Source organism: Tachypleus tridentatus, chromosome 3 (assembly GCF_004210375.1).
Source record: "Tachypleus tridentatus isolate NWPU-2018 chromosome 3, ASM421037v1, whole genome shotgun sequence".
NCBI lineage: Eukaryota > Metazoa > Arthropoda > Merostomata > Xiphosura > Limulidae > Tachypleus > Tachypleus tridentatus.
In genome coordinates this window covers 22,284,700-22,302,164 of record NC_134827.1, presented here as the reverse complement: position 1 = coordinate 22,302,164, position 17,465 = coordinate 22,284,700, and the positions used below count along the sequence as shown (strand labels likewise).

Sequence of the window (17,465 nt, the reverse complement as noted above, 5' to 3'; positions counted from 1 at the left end):
TCCAAGTTTTTTTCCACTGACGACAACCTCTAACCCACTTGCCTTGATTTTTGGGTCACCCACACTGTCACATGCAGTAGTGTTTTGTAGTTTGTTTGTTGTTTTAATGTTCCTAAATATTCTTTGATGAAACCCTCGGGGCACACTGGTGAAAAACTAACTGCAACTGGTCAATGGTGCCAAAAATTCCTTGGATAACGAAACCATGAGATCCCCCAAGCTATTTCAACACGACTCTCAAATAATTTTTGCGCTGTAATTACCTGAAATTTTAAATAAAATACGAAGTGATATGATTAATGTTCATTATTAGAAATAACATGAATCATTGCAGTCAGTCATCTGCTAAGCAGAAATACTACTAGAAAATATTATCAATTTTTTGTTGTTGTTTTTTAAATTAACGTACACCTTTAATACGTGGCAGCGAAGTAAGAGTTCTACACGCGTGGTTGAATTGTGTTCGGAAATGACGTATGCAACCACAGCTTCAGATTTTCAAAATTCAGAGAAAACATTTCTCAGCCATGAATTCATCGAAAATAATATTCCAGGCACCTATAGAAACGAAACTAATTACTGAACTCTTCTACAAATGCATACACGGCGGCCAAAAAAAATATTTAAATTCTAAGTTAAAAAATGAAAGTAGAAGTTACATACGTATTATGAAACTTCTAAATATTATATAAATTAAATGCCTTTAACCGATTTAAACAATGCTGTACTAAGGGTGATGCGAGTACAATGTGCCGTACAGAGCGCCTACCCTAGGTGACGCGAGTTTGCATCTTTCGAGACAGATTTGGTTTCACAGAATTTCTCCCTCCTACAGTGTGTGCCATAAACAACGGTATGGCCCCATTTTCAATCCTTGCATATCTTTACACTTCCTAAACAGCAACTGAACAGATAAAAACAGAAGTTAAATGCATAATATAAAGCTTTCCCATAAAACAAACAACTGATTACTTTGGTTACTAAGCAGTATTTTCGTTTAAGAATGTAAATCAAAAACAGTATAGCTGGAATGTGGACGTTTGTATCTTGCTGAATTTCATTACACTGAAACATGTTTTCTCAGTTGCTTACCGATGCACAAACATACGCTACAACAGTTTAAGATCAAACAAATTTAAGAAGGTGTAAAATCGTAAATACGTGGTTTTCAAACAACGTTTGAGGCTACCTTGATGTAGATTAAAAATTGAGGACCCAAACCTATAAATTTAGTACAGTGATTGAAAAACAGCAACATTTCATTTCAATTACTGTGTCAATTAAACAATTTTTATCAGTTTACTGTTTATTTGAAATTAATTCAGCATCTTTCTTTTCGGCCCCAAGAAAGGCCACGATTCCCATTTTGGGAAACTGTTATAAACAACTCAAGAACTTGAGCTGAAACAACTTATTGTATTTGCTGTAATGCTCAACTATTGTTTGGAAGTCATTCATACATCTCGAAAATAAGAGTTAACTTTGGCCCACAAGTTTCTGTATCTCTCGAAAAACTTCCTGAAATGAGTTTGTTATCTATCCTATTAGTCCTGTGAAACAAAAAAATTACCTCTTCCTACTTACGATTATGAACTGCATTTTATTATATGGAGTAGCAACAAAGCTAAAACTGAAAATTAAATGTTTATACCAAATTTATACAAAATGTTAAGCAAGTAATAATTTGAGTCTGCCACGATTTTTCCCTATTACATTAACATTTTATAAAGTTACATTAGGTTTACAACAAGAACAAGTTACACAAGTAGTTTACCAACTTTCACAAATACATGTTTGGGACCCTAAACTGAATCTTCTTTACAGTATTTGGCTACAACTATAACAATAAAAAGTCAATGAAAATCTGTATTTACACAAAGACTTGTCAAAAAATTCTTACCATAACATTCAGGACTTGTTAACAAAAGAACCTGTGTTTGGTATGCCAGTCATACTAATGTCTTGAATTAGTATCATTGAAACATTTTTTATCAAAACAAAAATAACTAAAAGATATTTATATCCAGATGTATAGTGTAACAACTGATGTTACCATGAAAACAATATTTGTTGTACTCTGTTGTTTTATATATACTTAACGCTTTCTTCTTCAACAGATGTGGATGGCTATATGCAACAAATTTAATGTTTCCATTGTTTTAACAAGTGGGGGTGATGACCTTAGTAAACAAACAAGCTCACCTTAGGTTTGTTTAGATACAAGACAAACGTTTTTTTGTGCCTTTCACAATATGTTGTTTATACCAAGAGTTTAAATTATTCCAGAATAATTTCATAAAATTTGTTTACCTGAATGACACTTTTTGTACACAACATGATAATCTAGTAAGTTAGAAAACTTGGATTCAGTTATAACCCCTCTCAAATTCAACTATACAATGGAGGAAAATTGCCAGTAAGCAACTCAAGTTGCTTGAACCATTTCAACAAATCAGGACTGGCTGATACTTTTATAATATATCCCAATCTGATACACAAGTGACAAGGTTGTGCTTAGTCCAAATACACTAAACAATTTCAAATTAAAGAAATCTCTTTAAAAACATCTTAATTGTCTACTAGAACTCTTTAAACAATACAATATTATGGATAAAGTCCTTTCTGCTTTAAGAAATTTCAAATACAGAAAATGTAAAACACTCCAAAAACACAAATTGAACAAATTCTACTACAATAGAAACAGTTAAATACAATATAAAATTCCAATTAATAACAAATATTTGTATTACTTTAACATTGAAAAGAAAGTATCTTGAATTCAACCTTAAATAATGAATTATTTGGTTCTAACAGTGTCACAACTCGCACAACATAACCAAGAAATACCATAACATTACTAATATGAAAGTATTATATTTATCTATAATTGTGGAGATGTTTAATTTGACAAGTCCAACAAATTAAGTTATGATATTCACCCATTCCACATTTAAAGTCATTACTATAAACAGTCATCAAATGAAATTTACCCTCCTGGACATGGATAACAACTTAAATAATTTAACAGTTGTCAATAGTGTTAGCAAGATTTATTGGGTCATTACAGGTATCAACCCTTGAATGTAAGGTAAGGTAAAGATAAGGTCCATCATCCCTCATGGTGACCCTCTGCCAAAATCAACCAAAAGACATCAATGCCTACATTTAGGTTTGCTTTTACATTCATGTACTTTCCTAACAACCTTTAGTGAAGGTAAATCATTAAACCCGAAAGTATTATTAATAAAGATAAGGGTCAACTGATGAAACAATGCATTATTTATAAGAAAGAAGTTCATTTAATTAATTACATGAATTATCAGGTTGATTTAGTTTGGTTTCAGTTTTGCACAAAGCTACACAAAGGCTATCTATGCAGGTTTAGTCCTGCTCGAAGTTAGCATTAGCAACATGTAAAATTCCATAAAACTTCCAACTGATGAAACAATGCATTATTTATAAGAAAGAAGTTCATTTAATTAATTACATGAATTATCAGGTTGATTTAGTTTGGTCTGAGTTTTGCACAAAGCTACACAAAGGCTATCTATGCAGGTTTAGTCCTGCTCTGAGTTGGAGTTAGCATTAGCAACATGTAAAATTCCATAAAACTTCCAACTGATGAAACAATGCATTATTTATAAGAAAGAAGTTCATTTAATTAATTACATGAATTATCAGGTTGATTTAGTTTGGTTTGAGTTTTGCACAAAGCTACACAAAGGCTATCTATGCAGGTTTAGTCCTGCTCCGATTTGGAGTTAGCATTAGCAACATGTAAAATTCCATAAAACTTCCAACTTTAAACAATGTTTTGAAGAATAAGACTAAATATGTCAGCAATAACTTAAAACTTAATAATGTCCAACCTTTTAAATCCACCTCTTGTAAAGAAAGATTATTTTAGCATCTAAAATGTTAAAATATATGAATTAATTCAACTTCATTTATTCTACACTTATGTTAGTTTAACTTTGAAACTAATAATGTCATACCATTTTAAATACTAGGGTTACAAGTTTAATAACATGCTAAATAATTTTAGTGATAGAGGCCTTGTGTCAAATGTCAATGTTCATGATGAGAATTACCTAAATATTTACATAAAAAATGAATTAATTAGTTTCAAACAAAGAATAATTAAAAAGTTCCATACAATTCCACAGCTATTTATTTTTAGTGTGTGTTTTGCTATTGAAACAGCTTACATAATTCCACTAAATTTTTCTCATTAAAACCAAGTTCACAAGCAGATTTTTTTTTGTTTTTAAACAAGTTTAGTATTGAAATGAAAAAGGGACCACTTAAAAATCATAAATAGTTTAAGATATGCATATTCAAAAGTATTTAAATAAGTAAAATATTGAGAAAAAAGGATAATTAAACATTTCATAAATAGTTCAGTCATGTCTTGACAGGCCAAACCTTGGTAGTTATAAATTAAATAGTAGTGGAATGTGAAACTTATCCAGAGTTTTACAATTATGGAGTTTCATGTTATAATAGTTCTAAGTATTATTATATATACTTAAAAAGATGTGCAATTTTTTCTCTCAAATATTGACAAACAAGAAGCAAGTTTATTCAAATGTTCAAAGCTGAAACGAGTCTTAATTAATTTTCTAGTGGGTAGAATAAAACAGTTGGAAATACAAATAAAACTTGCATGTTAATATAATAATAATTAAGCCTTTGGAAGTTAAGTGAATATTGATTACCAATAAAAAAGAATCCTGCAATAAACAATAACTAACTATGGTTTGAATGATAGCATGTTGTGTTCATTAGTGTTTTAATTTGAAAAGGTAGGAAAATAGAACATACCAAAAAAGGTAGTAAATGTAGCCTTCCTTGTATTTCAGAAGGTAAAATGTGCAGTAGTAAAAGATCAAACTAGACTACAAATAAATTTTAACACTTGGAAATGTTTAACTTTGTTATTGCTAACATCTATAAATACCTACATTATGAATGTACTATCAGTTAAAGCAAAATATATCAAGCAACCTTTTGAAGTGTTTTACAATACCAATCTTATTTGCAGGAATAACTCATTTGAAAGCCCTAATTTTACTTCAATAATTAAATCACCAATTTATAATATTACTAAACCATAACCTCGTGTAATGGATAAATCAAACTTTAAGATGGCATATAAAAATGGACTGAGTAAATAACGTGAAAATGGGTTTTGCTTCAATACGTGACTAATAAAAATGTTATCAAAGAGATACATAAAAATTAGCAGAGCTTAAAAGACGTTTTGGTTCGGTTGAAAAGGTCTAATATTTTATTCCAATTCAGGAAAAATTAATTTCCCTAAAAAAAGTATAATTTTTTTATGATTAATTAAGCTTAATTTTGATTTAGTCAAATATTATTTAAAAACAACGGTAATATATTATTGAGTATTAAATTCCTAATTATATCCTATTTCGTCTACTTATTATAATAATATATGTAAATTCATTTCTATGCTAACAATTTAATGACGCCATTTTGAAACAACAACTTATCTTTATCTGTTGTTACGCAATTTAAAAAGTAAAACACAGCTAGAAAACGCTAAATTGTACAAATTTTTAATGATACATCAAACATATTTTCGAGAGCTGGACAAAACTGCTTACCATTTAAAAGTTCAATAGCTTTCTTCGCAGTCTGTTCATCGGGACATTCAACGAATGCATAACCGCCTTTCTTCACAAGAACATTTTTTGGAACAACTTTAGATCGTTCGTAAAATAATTCTCGTAAAGACTCCTCGGTAGCTTCAACTGGTAAATTCCCAATGTATAGTTGATTCATAACTAAAGTATAAATTTACACAATTTACTTAAGGTTTGAATAAAAACCGTAGGTTAAGGCAGATCCAGCATGCAAAGCTTGCGGTAAACTGGGAAAATGGGTTATACTAGTCTAAGAATGATACTCACTGTTCTGTCAGAGAAATACGTCGTCCAAAATGTGGCTACCACGTGCTCGCTCAACGTGTCACGTGACTCGTATCGTTTCCCGCCTTATTTTTAGTTACTCATGCGCTGACTCATCAGAACTTTATTAACTTCTATGTCTCTTTACGTCTGTTATTGTACATATTATATGCTTTGCAGAAAAATTATTAAATATTTCATCACAATAATTTCAAACATTTATCAATGCCCACTAATAATCATACAAATTTAACTGAAACAAAGTTTAAAAACAGTGTACAAATGATGTTTTATACGAATAATTAATCTAATCTAATATGCAACATCTTGGCAGTAATTGTAATTTAAAATCTTTTAGGTTTCTGGGGCCTAAAAGAAAAGCTTTTGTTTTGGAATTTCGCACAAAGCTACTCGAGGGCTATCTGTGCTAGCCGTCCCTAATTTAGCAGTGTAAGACTAGAGGGAAGGCAGCTAGTCATCACCACCCACCGCCAACTCTTGGGCTACTCTTTTACCAACGAATAGTGGGATTGATCGCAACATTATAACGCCCCTACGGCTGGGAGGGCGAGCATGTTTGGCACGATGCGGGCGCGAACCCGCGACCCTCGGATTACGAGTCGCACGCCTTACGCGCTAGGCCATGCCAGGCCTAAAGAAAAGCAAGGGAGCTCAATAACGGATAACCAATCAATTTATTATATTTTATACTGACTGCAGGGACTATGGTTTGCTTGTTTGTTTAGATTGTTAATAGCTATGCACAAATCTACGTAATTGGCTATTTGTGCTGCGTCTACAATGAGGGTACCGAAATCCGTTTTTTAGCTTTAAAAGTCCACAGACATTCCGTTGTGCCACTGGGGTAAAGCATTCTCAAAAAAGATACTTAGGCAAAACTAGTAGAATGAAAACGGTTATCTGCTAAAATCCTATCTCATAAATTATTTGTATAATTTTATGTGTGTGCGTTTTAACATTAATAAAAAATTAAAGACATATGAATAGGCATACGTCAATATAAATAAGGTACCATGCTAAAGAGATGTTTTTTTATCCACCACACTTGCCGAATGAAGTCCTTACAACATTTTGTGAAAAACTGTATACTAATCTCTCTCCTCTCTTTCTCCTGTTCCCCGGTGGAACAGCGGTCAGTTTTTGAATATATAACGCTAAAATAACAGGTTCGATTCCCGTTAGTAGACACAACAGATAACCCGAGGTAGTTTTGGTATAAGAAAGAAACGCCACCTTCTCTTACCTAGCGTGCGCTGTGTACATTCGTGAGAATGAAAAAATTTGATTAACATTCTCACTTCACATTTCACACCGTGAAATTAGGTTCAATGTGAAATGTTTGTAATCGTACATCTAGTTCAGCATCAAGCCGAACCGATTTTATATCGGCATAGCAACAAAATGCTAGCGTTATCGTTTATACAAGGGGTTCTCAACCTTTATACGACCAAGGAACCCTTATTTGAAATTTTATTTTCAGTAGAAACCTATCGTATACACACACACACGCAGATATAACATATAACCTAAATTATTATTGCACAGGAAATTGAAATTCGATACCAGATTAAATTGACTTGATTAAATCAGTCACAGTAATGTGTATTTGTTGTTCATTGCTACCTGAATTCAAAAACAGAAGCAATCCAGCTGTAAACATTTACCTTACATGCATCACCTGTGGTCATTTACAACTCTGTTTCTTGTCCCACATTACAATATCAGAGTTATGTTCACTGCTTCAACGTGCAGGTATGTAAAAAACAGGTCTATTATGTGCATATTATTTGTTTTGGGTAGGTCAGTTACAGGATAATATTACTAGTTTTATTTCTCGATCTAGTTCCAGACTTTTTATGCACAGTAATAATTGTAGGATAAGTGTAACCAAACAAAGAATCGATGTAATAAAAATCGTAAATTGATAGTACCATTTCAAATCAAAAAGCATTTATTTTTACTTCCTGTAACCGATAAAAAATTTAGTTGTCTAATTTTTCAAGCTAATCCTTACGTAAGTATTAGACTTGCAATGAAACGAATTAGCATCTAATAGGATATTTTAATTTATCTTATGATATGATTGGTTTGAATTTTACACAAAGCTGCACACGAGAAATGTAATTACATTCGTAATTCAGCACTCATGACCTAGAGGGAAGGCAGTTAGTCAATACCACAAATTCTGAAGATACTTTTTTTTTACCAAGGGTGAAAGGGCGAGCTTGTTCAGGAGGATAGGGATTCGAACCTACAGATTGCGAGTCAAGTACTTTAACTACCTGACCATGCCAGCCATTATGACAAGATAGAATACTTATTGTATTTGTGAAAAGCTCATGAAAATGGAAACGTTTACAGTTTTGTCTTTTCTAATTTCCATCTTGGCTATTAATTTTGTTAGTTAAAATATGCCCATAATCATCAAAGGATAACGAGTTTAACATTTATTTAAAATGTCAAACATTTAATGGAATTACGCTAAAAGTGAAAAGCCTTAATACATGCGTTTTCTAAATTAAAGGTTAGTGACTTATATTTATTTCTACAGATATACAGTGTTATATTCCTTTCCTAGAAAACTACAACCATTTATTAGATCGATTTTGCTTCACAGATTTGCCCAATTTCTACGCAATATGCCACGTTTTCATTAGTGTTTGTGGTGTCTTATAAATGTAATAATTTTTTTATTCCTTTTATACTAAGAGGTTAATTGGGCAATGGGAAGTAGAAAAATTGTAGCAATTATTACATCATCAGTTAAATATTCATAATAGATTATAATAACGTAATTACCGACATTTAATAAGAAAAAAATAATATATACAACTTTTATCAGTTAATATATATATATATATATATATATATATATAGTCATTTGTGTTATTAACGGACTCTACATACCTAAATTCTTTCAGACAGTAAAGTTTATTAGTCCTGCCTTGAAATATCTACTTTCCCCTTGGAAACAAGGGTTATCAGCTCTGCATGGTAGTAAATTAATGCGTCATTTATTTCACGCTCTGTCGTTTTAGTAAAAGCTTATTAAAATTCTTCAAAATTACAGATAGCCTTAACTTTCGGAAATTATTTACTGGCTTTTTCCCTCTCTCTATTTCCACAAATCATCAACTAACTCAGATCGTTCTGAAATGGAGTTAAAATCTTTATAATTTGCAAGCGGTAAGTTTGCAGGCTTATGATGCTAAAATCAGGGGCTCGATTCCCTTTGGTAAGCACAATGTGTTTTTCTTCTACAAGCAAACGAAACGTGAAAGTACAAAATAAATACATCAAAACAAGCTCACTTCTAACAATTACAACTGAAACGCGAATCACACGTTTTTTCATCGCATATTCGTGTCTCATAAGATAAAAAACCAAAAAGCAGAACTATGAAAAGTGAATTAAATTTGGCTCGACAAGTTGATATAATTGTGAGACAATCAAGCTAATAATAGCAGCAGTTGGCTCTCTGTTTTTAATAACAGCTTAAATAATTATGTTTCAAGTACCAACACTGCCACTAGTCGAAAATACATCTCACTTCTAACGTTTGTCTTCTGATAAAAGATTCGAAATTTCTGAAAAATCTGGTATAGAGGCAGACATGTAAAAAAACAAAACAAAAAAAACAACCTCTCATTTCTTTAAAGTCAGCTCACGGTAAATAGTTATGACAAAATTCAAACTACAAAATTTGTCCTTCGCCTGCGACAGTGATAAGTCTACAGATTTACAACGCTAAAATCAGTGGTTCAATTCCCATTGGTGGACACGATAGATAGACTTATGTGGCTTTGCACCCTACAAAAGTGGGGGATATTGCAGTAACCGACTTAAAATATAAATTAAACAGTAAAAACACAGATCTAAGTGCCAACTGTCTCTTTATATCTCAAATATATGTGTTTTGAAAGTGTTTCAAAATATCTATACAACAAATGGAATTGGCCTTGAGCGTGACCTTTGAGATTTATTCACCCAAAACTGATTGTCTTGCATTTGAAGACACTCAACCTTTGTTCCATTTCTAAGCAAAATCAGATAGAAAAAAATAAAAGTTATCTTGTACACACGAGCACACAAAAGAGCGAAAACAATCTTTCACCTAGGGCCTAGATGGGAATACCTATGGAAACTATACGTTTATCTTCTGGCACATACCAAAGATACCGTAGAATAAATATTTTTTAGTTTCTGGTTTAAGTAGATTTCTTTATCACAATATTTGCATAACTATATTTCATACTGTCAGTTTTGCAAAATCGTAAATAATTATGTACGGATTCATCACTTACCAAAAATAACGAATAACATCTTAGTGACTAGATTATTCAACATATTGAAAAATTCTTTACTTCAGTATGTAAGTTTGGTATGTTTTGAATTTCACGCAAAGCTACATGAGGGCCAAATACGCTAGTTATTCCTAATTCAATAGTGTAAGTCTAAAAGGGAAGGCAGCTAGTCATCACCACCCACCGCCAACTCTTGGACTACTTTTTTACTAACGAACAGTGGGATTGACAGCCACATTATAATGTCCCCCCAGTTGAAAGGGGTAGCATGTTTGGTGTGACAGGAATTCAAACCCACGACCCTCAGATTACGAGTCGAGTGCCTTAACCACGTGGCCATGACGGTTCGTTACTTCTTCTTCTAAATTAAGTATGTATTATACCGAAGTCCCCCAGTGGCAGAGTGGTATGTCTGCGGACTTATACACGAAAAACCGGGTTTCGATACTCGTGGTGGGGAGAGCACAGATAGCCCATTGTGTAGCTTTGTGCTTAATTCAAAAAACACACACACACACACAGTTATACCGAATGCAAGGTCACAATTCTTTTAAAGTTCATAATATTCTATCTATATGGCTTCACATTCGAATGTAAACGAATATTTCCATGTTGTGTGATTAAGGTGTTACGAACATCTTTCATGTGTCGCTTTTAGTTTACATTCTGTGCCTACAAATCTATAGATTGGTTTTCTTTGTTTTGAATTTCGCGCAAAGCTACACGAGGGCTGTCTGCGATAGTCGTCGTTAGTTTAGCAGTATAACATTAGAGGGAAGATAGCTAGTCATCACCACCCACCACCAACTTTTGGGCTACTCTTTTACCAATAAATAGTGGGATTTGCCGTGACTTTATAACGCCCTCACGGCTGGAAGGGCGAGCATTTTGGTGTGACAGAGATTCGAACCCGCGACCCTGAGATTACGAGTCAAGTGTTTTATCCATCTGGCCATTCCGAGCCTCACATTCTAGAGAAGTTAAAACTTACTCAGTAAATAATGAATGTAAAGAAGAAAATCTTATTTAGTTGTTATTTTGCTTCTGTTATTGTCAGATATTATTTAACCGTTGTCTTTTTATTAGCTTTTTCTTTGTATAAAACTTATACAACTTTTGGGAATTTTCGGGTCTCTTACCACTGGATCATAGGGTAATTACCTCACTTCACCTGTTCTCATGACATACTGCTATCAATGTTTTGTTTACGATTTCAGGACTCGTATCTTTATTTGATGTCGAACCCTAAATTTTAACATTGTAAAACCTTAAGCTTACCGCTGAGGTACCTATGGACGCGCTTGAGAACAAATATGGTTAATAGTTTATATGTGAACTTCGGGACACTTTTTTACATAGAAACTAGGGTCCAAAATAGGATCAAGGCACTAGAGATGAACTAGTTATTTGGTCCCATTATGAAAAAAAAAGAACAACAACTCAACTTTATACATTATATTATGTAATTCAGTTAAAATATCTCATCGTATGGTAATAAACTGCAAAGTCGTTTAGTCGTATTACCCATCTGGAATTTGATTCTTTGTGGTGGACAAATTGGGCTTTGCGCTAAAATAAACACACACTCGTCTTATTTAATGAATGTTGAACGACCTGTTAGTGATCCAAGGTCAGCAAATTCTCAATGAGCCTACAGTGATGTCAGCATAAGTCTCCATTATACAACGATAAAACCTGGAATTTGGTTCCTCACTGTAAATAGATCGCAAATAGCTCATTGTGTAGCTATAACAACAATGTTGTGTGAGGTTATCAAGGTAATCAATTACAATAAAAAAGAGAAAATAGCATGTACCCAGATCCACCACATATATTAATTTGGTTTGGTCCGAGCTATCACTGAGTGGTCGGTCTATATGACCGACCACGCGACCTCTTCGTAGTCATTTAGTCTTTATAGATTTAATACTTCTAACTTTCAATACAATGTGCATATCTTCATACAATTTTGCAGCACAAGTTTTTACACATAAAAATCCTATTCTTAGTGAAATATTTCTAAAAAATAAGATAAAGGTTTGTTTGTAAATTTATTGAGTATTTGTTTCGAATAGTCCATCTGCAAAGTAATTCTCATGTTAAAATATTTTTTATCTCAAAAATCTCAAACATTCTTTGTGCAAGACATCCTGAATATATTTTAAATTTTTAAGGTAACACTTGACAGTTTTAAGTGTTATTTTCTCTAACACTAAAATGGTAAATGTGACTGACCTCGTAAACACAAAAAAATCTAAATTAACATTTTTTTCTTTCTATAATGATTTCATATTGTAATATACAACCACAATAGTTTATCTTAATTATCTCCAGTTCGTAACAGCATAGATATATTTATAATTAAATTTTCTTGTTTCATTTTCCTTTGAACTGCTGTATGGTTTCTTACAAGTTGTAAATCACTCGGGGAACGTGGAGCTCACGTTACACTATTGAATTACATTACTCAAGAGCTGGTACAAACAGCTCGCGTGCGTGCCTCGTGAAACATTTTTATTTTATTATTATTTATTTTACTTAACAAATCCTTATTTTTACATTTTGTTGCTTTTATAATCATGCATAAAGAATAAACATAAACAAGAAATAAATTAGTATCAGATATTTTTACTCGCTCTTGGTTGTCGAAGAGAGTTAACCCTAATATCGCTAAACTACTCACAGTATTGCAATTAATAATTTTTCTTTAACTAAATAATGTTCGAAACAACATAAACTAATAACATGCAAAAAGTAAACAAGTTTCCTTACCTTTGAAAATTTTCTGTTTTACTAACATTGCGACAACAGTCCTTACAAATTAATACAATATAGCCGTTAACTTTATCACAAGAACGCTGTTTGTACTCTTGAGTGAAATTGGCATTTAACCATCCAGAACATAACGTAATACAGAACGTCATTAGATAGATAAAAACCTTGAGTTTCTATTGGTTATAAGTAATATATAATTAAATGTAAAAGTGAACTCTTAGCGAATTATGAAATAGAGAATATGACAGGTGGGTGTGGAAGGATAGGTATGATTTTCTATTCGATAGCTCTGTAACCAAATAAAATTGAAGACTATAATAACTATGGTTTATTTGAGCAATGACGATTTGATGGGGATCAATTTACGTTTAATTTTGTACTTTTTCAAGGTGTGATGACATGCTAAGAAAAATGTGTCACGTGTGTCACACTAGGAGAAATTCATGATTTTTTAAAACATCTTTTAAAATTAAGAACTTAAAACTTATATACTATTAAAATATGGATTATTAGCCCAGATGTAACGCTGCGCTAATTGGTATAGCTTAAATAAAAAGTATTTCGATAAAATTTTGAATGTGAGATGCTAAAACTTTATGTCATGCCCAATAAAAAATACTCATAAGGTGAATTTCATGCACAGCTACATGAGGACTATCTATCTACTCTAGCAGACCTAATTTAACAGTTAAAGACTAGAGTGCGTGTGTTTTCTTATAGCAAAGCCATATCGGGCTATCTGCTGAGCCCACAGAGGGGAATCGAACCGCTGATTTTAGTGTTGTAAATCTGTAGACTTACCGCTGTACTAGCGGAGGGCGAGGATTAGAGAGAAAACAACTAATCAACATCACACTCTAACTTTTGGGTTACTCTTTTTACCAACGAATAGTATCATTGACTGTCTCATTATAATGAGCCCCAATTGAAAGGGCGAAGGGGGATTCGAACCCGCGACATACAGATTGCGAGTAAAGCACTCTAGTCACATATTTTAGCTTGGAATTTGTTTAAAAAGTTGTTAGAGAAAATTGTTGGAAATAATCTTGTGGTACATCATTCAACTGATGTATGAATATACAGATGTTATATTTGATTACATTTTTTGTTGTCATTTACTGAGATTGAATCTTTGATATATCATTTTTTGTGTTTTTAATCTTTACTTAATACTACAGAAATTAACTAATAGAAGAAGTATTGAAATTATCCGAAAAGAACATAAAAATTCATGCAGCTCAACATCATTTTTTTTGTTCTTATAGATCATTACATTGTAGTGGAACTCTTGCTTATATGATAATGGAAAAACGTTTTCATTACGCGACATGCAACCCCCAACGTTGAAAACTTTTTATCCTGTGTGCATGTAGACTTGTAATAGGGATCACGATTTTTCCTTTTCGCCTTCGTTTCCCATCACAAATAACTTTTAATTTTATTTATTCTCAGGGTGCAAATATTACTTCATGAATACGTCACACATGGATCTAGTGCACTGGCGCCACGTATAATGGACTAGTATATATATAACTAGATGTTATTCTGCTAAGTCCTCAAGAGGACAAAATCTACAAAGTTTTTATAAATCTTTATGGCTGTGTAAAATGAGAAGTTAAACTGGTTATGGTTAAATATTCAGAAATTCTTTAGGTTTAAAAGATTAAGCTTTGAATTAAATTTCAAATACCGTAGTGAATTAGGTTATTGCTCTAACTTTCAGAAACTAATTATATTTTACAAATTAGCCTATTGTTTTAGAGTTCAAAAGATTATTTAAATTTTTATTGAGTTAATCATTCATGGTTCAAGCTAGTGGCGAGCAAGCATTTTTATGGTGTCGCTTGTTTTGAAACATGCGTTTTGTTCTTTCATTCTCACATCCTATATAAACATAAAACAAGTCTTAAAATCATGCAAACAATAAGGCAAAAAGTGTTTCTTTACTTTTCAATTTTAGTATGAAGGACTGATCTTAGTTTGGTATAAGATGAGGTTCCATTCGTGGCTGAATTGTTAACCCTACAACTCGGAAACTCCCTCTACTGGCAAACAAGATTGCTGCTTTATTTTGATTTCTTTCGGAACAGAAAACGTTGATTCGCACAGGTATATTGATGTCTTTGAGCACTCTAGCATCCACCATTTCCCAAAATATTTTGACTTAAATTCTACCTGAAGAGTTTTCACCAACGGTTAGCTCTATTAGTTCTTCTTGAGCTGTCATTGGTGGATTCCGGATTCAATCGCGTTTCTCCGTTAATTCTTGCTGTTAATCTGTAAATTTACACCAGGGTTTTTCTAGATTAATGAGAACTGCGTAACGAAGAAATAATCGAGGCGAGGAAACATATCACAGTTTCCACTCTCTAACTGCTTTTTTTTTCACACGGCCCCCCGCTAGTACAGCGGTATGTCTCCGGATTTACAACGCTAAAATCAGCGGTTCGATTCCCCTCAATGGGCTGAGCAGATAGCCTTTGTGGCTTTGCTAAAAGAAAAACACAAAACACACTTTTTTCACAACAGAGTTTTTGACGAAATTCGGACAGCTATTCCGATAGTAACAATTTAAGGTTTTTTGTTAAAAGTATCAGCTAGGTAACAGAATGCTAGAAGCCACTCTTTGTCCATAGAATGCACTGCTACTGTGGAGTTGCAGCCTAACAACAACAAAAAAAAAAAAAGACAGAGAGAGAAGTTCGTGTTTCAGTTGCACAAGAGAAAAGATGGCTTTTCCTTCCAGTGCTCGGCAAAACAAAAATTTTGTAACGGATTTACTAATGTACAGTTATTTTAATATTGATGTTTGTTTTAGTTAAATATATATATTTAGAAATGCGTGTAGCTTACGCTGTTAAATGTGTATTGCGAAAGTTCCGCCTACTTTCTAAATTTCTAGAAGATTCTGGAGCATAAAAATCAACAATGTACAACGTGTGTTTGTAAAAATACTAGTAATTGTTGGTATTACTGCTAACTGAACTCTCGAGAATCTCGCCTTATAGTTTATAAATCGTCACACGCGGCGAAACACTTTATACTGATGGTATGCAATAAGCCTTGGAAAGTATAACTGTGATTAAAGCTTATTAATCAGAAAATTGCAGGTACTTTACCAGGAATGTTTGTAGATTTCGTACACTACAAACAGTTTAATTTCGGACGTTCATATTTCTACGAGAACATTACATATCTTCTTCTGTAAAAAACTCACGCGCGAGCAGTGAGAGATGGTTTACCCGTTAGGTAAACTGAAACGATATCAGCGTAGAATTAATGCGTTCAACGTGAATCGTCGATAAAATATTCAGCTCCAGATCGAATATAATAGAAGACTTAATATTGTTTGTAAGTTTGTATTTGTAATAACTATTAGCAATAATCATTATTAGAAATTGTGTTGTTGTTTGTATATTAAAATATATTTGTGTTAAGAAAGAAACTTGCGAGTATCAATCTTGTTGGCAAATATCATAATTCTGATACATAACTATATTCAATTAACTTCTAAATTAAAATGAAAATTTACTACTATTTGAAATCGTAATATGTAACATAATAAAACGGAGACTCGTCTGGGATAAATTATAATACATAACACTCTTCATCTTTAAAAGAGTGTCTTACAAACACTAAAATCTGAGCTAGATCAGCAACATCTGTGGTTTCGTGAAATTATGTAGCGAATTTCATATTGTTCTGGATGTGTGTTGTCCATTGTATTATTATCATACCAGAGATTACGTCTATAAACTTTGGGACAGCATTACATGATAAAGAGATAAATGTGAGAGCCTCACCACACCTCTCTCCACGTATGATCACATATTCTTATGGTATCAGGAAGAGCTAATGTCTGTTTTGTATAATGTGGCTTCAGGCTGATTCCAAATCAAATAAAATGCTTCTAAACTAACTTTCAAGGTTTTGATGGAACATTGACCTGTTTTCCCACCATGTTGTCTTTCCTTTTCTAATATTTTACTTGAAGATGCTCATGATGTTTGGTTTCCAACTGTTTACTTAGTTTATTTGGCTTCAGTGGCGGCGCCAGGATATTTTCGTTGGGGGGTCTGAGGTACACTGTGGAGGGGCTTCCCAAAATGCCATCAATATGAAGTACAGATGGTAAATTATAATAATGTAAATACCAAGGTACATTTCAGAAAGGTGTGCTATTTTGAACTGCGTTTTCAATTCAGTTTTCATTGGAAACTCATACTCTGATTAATAATTCATTATTATAAATTAGAAATATTCTGTTTATGAAAATATGTGTATATGTAAAAGAGGAAGCTCACCTAAATTCCACCCAAGGTAATACATAATAATAAAGAAAATCAAGATTAGCTTAGATTGAACATTTAATATACCATTAAGAGTAAAGCTACAAATCAAAAGAAATATAACATAAAGACAGTTTACATAG

General features: G+C 32.6%; 1 protein-coding gene across 4 annotated transcripts in view; it reads right to left on the bottom strand.

The window, feature by feature from the left end:
* The window catches only part of LOC143246517 (insulin-like growth factor 2 mRNA-binding protein 1), a 62,944-nt gene extending 49,819 nt beyond the window's left edge, over positions 1–13,125 (bottom strand). For 2 of the 4 annotated variants that reach the window (XM_076493344.1, XM_076493345.1), the window contains exon 1: positions 5,631–5,972. In XM_076493344.1, the coding sequence (XP_076349459.1) occupies positions 5,631–5,808 (178 nt within the window). In that variant the 5' untranslated portion in view covers positions 5,809–5,972. Of the gene's footprint in view, positions 1–5,630; positions 5,973–13,030 lie in introns of those variants that run through there. The other 2 variants (XM_076493348.1, XM_076493346.1) reach the window with 2 other exon arrangements.
* Positions 13,126–17,465: the final 4,340 nt, after the last annotated feature.